Raw genomic sequence first — 3,437 nt, 5'->3', positions numbered from 1 at the left:
TAAGTATATAAATAAATAAAAAAAATAATATTAATATTATTAATATTATTAATTATTATTATATTCAGAGTTAATAATAATAATAATAATATTAACAACTCTGGGGATGTTGATGGTTTAACAAAAGTCCAAGCAATAACAACAACCCTAGTAAACCCTCTTTTATAACAACCAAACAACAACAACCCTTGCAGTCTCCTCAACTCTTTTTTTTTTCTTTCTACGTTTTTTTGGGGGCGGTGGTGTTGACATATTGCTTTTACCGGACTCAGCGGGCAACTTAAAAAGGCATACAGCTCTGTCTCTGCTTATGCTTCTATTGCTGTCTCTGTCTCTTTTGTGTCTGTTTTTGTCGCTGTCTCTTTCTTCTGTTTCTTTCTTTGTCTACGTTTCTGTTTCCTTCTCTGTAGCTGCTTTTTTCTCTTTTTGTCTGCTTCTGAGAGAGAGACTTCTCCTGCCTCCGTTTCTGTCTTCATCTGTCTCTGCCTCCGTTTCTGTCTCCATCGCTGTCTCCGATTCTATTTCTATGTCTGTGGGAGGAGCTCCATCTTATATGCCTGTGAATTTCTTCGTTGTCTCTTTGTTTCTTGCTCGCATCGTTTCCAGCTGTCTCTGCATTAGTAGAGCTTTGGTCTTGCGTAGACGCGAGGAGACAGACACACACATATCAGTAGTGTGGTGATGGTGTATAGATGAGAAGAGAAACAAACACACGTTAATGGGAGAGACAGACACACATCTCTTAGTTAAGACAGCAGTGGTTGCGTGTGTAGACAGAGCCGAGCCTGCCTTCAGTCGTATGCGCGAGGTCTTAGTTCATTGGGGGCCCCCTGAGGCCCCTGCGCGGGGCGTATTGGTTACTGACACAGCAACGGGAGAGCCCGCAAACGGAGGAGACAGACCCCCCTGGGCGCCCCCTGGGAGAGGCAAGCCGGGGTAAGCGAGAGGTAGATGGAGGGGGCCCCTTGGTGGGCCTCTATACTGTCTCTTTCTGAGGAAGTTTATTCTTGTTAATACTCTGGCGTTCTGTGTCTCCCGTATCTCTCCCCTTCACAACTCTCCATAGTGCTACAGAAGGGCGAATGGGGCTGGGGGAGATGTATGAGGGGAGTTTATTATTTATTTAATCCTTTTTATCATCAGGACTGCAGCAGATAGGATTATATTAGATTAAAATTGTTATTTGTTAATATATTTCAAGAAAAGGGATATTAAAGGGGTGACAACAGCGCCCCCAGAGACTGCAGGTGACCATCGGTCATACACGCTGCTGCGGTGGTTCGGGTGTATGAGCACCTGCGGCTGCTGCTGGTGGTTTGCCCCTTCTTTTTGTGAAATTTTATTATTTTGATATTATAAACATTACAACAACTCATATTATTCTTTTGTTTCATGGATGTCACCGTAATAAAACACCAGCTTGACGGCCTCTCTACGTTGCCCTCTCTCACCGCTCCGGAGCCCAGCGGCGGGTCTACTTGGGTTATACACGAACTCAGATTGTCTCTTCCTGTCTCTCGCTCTCTTCTCCTGTCCCCTCCTGCCTCCTCCTGTCTCCCCCTGTCTTCTCCTGCGTCTCAACTAGCACCAGAGACCGAGGGAGATGGGAGCGCAGCCAAACGACACCACAGACCCCCAACGCAGCCAGCAGCCCCAGGGGGCCCCTCTTCCTTCAACGACAGCACCTCCCGCAGCGGGTCTCCGACAGTCCCCTTCTCACGAAATCCCCACCCCTGTATTAGCTGTAATCCCCTCTCGAGCATCTTCCCCTGAGCCCAACTTACCTGAGGCCCCCTCTCCTGGGGCCCCTTTTCCTTTTGCCCCGTCCCCTGGGTCCCCTTCTCTTGGGGGCCCTTCACCTGGGGACTCCCCTCGTCGGGCAACTTCCTTTGGAAGCCCCTCTCCAGGGGCCCCTTCTCTTGGGAGCCCGTCTCGTGGCGCCCCCCCTTTAAGGGCCCATGTCTCGCTAGCTGCATCTCAGGGGCCCCCCCTTTTCTTTTCACCTTCATCTGCTGGTGTTTCCTTCGTTGGCGGCCTCCCTCATCAGTCAGTGGTCTTGGGGGCCCCTCCCCCACCATCTTCGAGTGCCTGTGGCGCTGGTTGCGGTGCTGCTGNCAGTCAGTGGTCTTGGGGGCCCCTCCCCCACCATCTTCGAGTGCCTGTGGCGCTGGTTGCGGTGCTGCTGGAACTGCTGTTGCTTCTGCCTCTTCTGAGACCATTGGTGTTGCAGGTATGGGGTGTGAAGCTCGCCGTATGGCTGCACATGTTTCGGGTGTCTCTTCAGCTTTGTCTCCTTCTATTTGTCCCCTTTCTGCTGCTCGTCTGTCTCCTGATGTTGTCTTTGGCCTCAACGGTCTCCGTGTGTCTCTGCCTCGGTCTGTCTTACAATCTGAATGCGTCAAGGACTCCTTCTTGGCTCGCCTTGTGGAGATCACAGAGCAAACACAGGACGGGGTACAACGTACACAGGGGCCCCCAGAGCTGCAGAGTCCCCAAGGGCCCCAGGGGCCCCAAGGGCAACAGGGACACCAAGGGTCCCAGGGGAACCAGAGGTCCCAAGGTCCGCAAGAGCCCCAGGGGCCCCAAGGGCTGCAGAGGCCCCAACAGCCCCAGGGGCCTCAAGGGTCACCGGGGCCCCAGGGGCCCCAAGGGGTGCAGGTGCCTCAAGAGTCCCAAGGCTTTCAAGGCCCCGAGGGGCCCCCTTTGCCCCGGGAGGGGCAGGGCGGCAAGCCCTTTCCATTGTTTCAGCCTCGTCGTTCTTCTTGTGGAGCGATTGAGCTGCTGCCTCGCGAGGCTGAGGGTTTTGCTAGTCTTGTGAGTCACCTAAAAGGAGACAATCCGTTGCATCTGAGTGGGCCCGCATTTGTATTACAGGCCCTTGTGCGTCTCCTAGCAGATAGTGCTTATTGGTGTATTCCTTGTGGCCCTATATATCTCCCCCTCTTCTTCTGGAGCACAGAAGCCTGGGTAGATGAATTGCATGCAGTCTACCCTATACACCCAGCGGAGAGGGGGGCCCTGGGGCCCCAACCCTGGAAAGAAAGAGAGACAGAATGCCTCAGAAGGCTTCAGCCTATGCCGGAGCCCCCAGACCCCTTGCGGGCATACGTGATGTCATCTGATGTAAAAGAAGCAGCAGGAGTAGCAGCATCAGGAGGTACGGCCTCTCCACTCATCCCCGCGAATGGAAGTGCCAGCAAGGGGGGCCCCCCGGGGCCCCCCAGAACCCGAAAGCAACGTGAAAGGGAACAAAAAGACAAAAATGATGTGTTTGGGTGGCAGCGACACCTGAAGAGGTGGCAAGAAGAAGGTGGAGGAGAGCAGCAGGCACCCGGCATAGACCCCACAAAGCTTATTAAAGGGGCTCGAGCAGGGGCTGCTGCTGCATTTGCTGCTGCAGCTGCTGCTACGGCGTCTGCTGCTGCTGCTGCTGCTGC

The 3,437-nt window shown here is 53.3% G+C and overlaps 1 protein-coding gene across 1 annotated transcript; it reads right to left on the bottom strand.

Moving 5' to 3' along the window:
• Positions 1-1,577: 1,577 nt before the first annotated feature.
• EMH_0037250 (uncharacterized protein) lies at positions 1,578-2,219 on the bottom strand (the record flags this gene model as incomplete). The annotated part of the gene is given in 2 exon segments (XM_013495162.1): positions 1,578-2,114; positions 2,118-2,219. Coding segments are annotated over 2 exon segments (639 nt in total).
• Between the last annotated feature and the right edge of the window lie 1,218 nt (positions 2,220-3,437).

Source organism: Eimeria mitis, genomic scaffold, assembly GCF_000499745.2.
Source record: "Eimeria mitis Houghton genomic scaffold, Emh_scaff1451, whole genome shotgun sequence".
NCBI classification, from domain to species: Eukaryota; Apicomplexa; class Conoidasida; order Eucoccidiorida; family Eimeriidae; genus Eimeria; species Eimeria mitis.
Note: the sequence above shows the minus strand (reverse complement) of the source record. Positions and strands in the feature narration are given on the sequence as shown.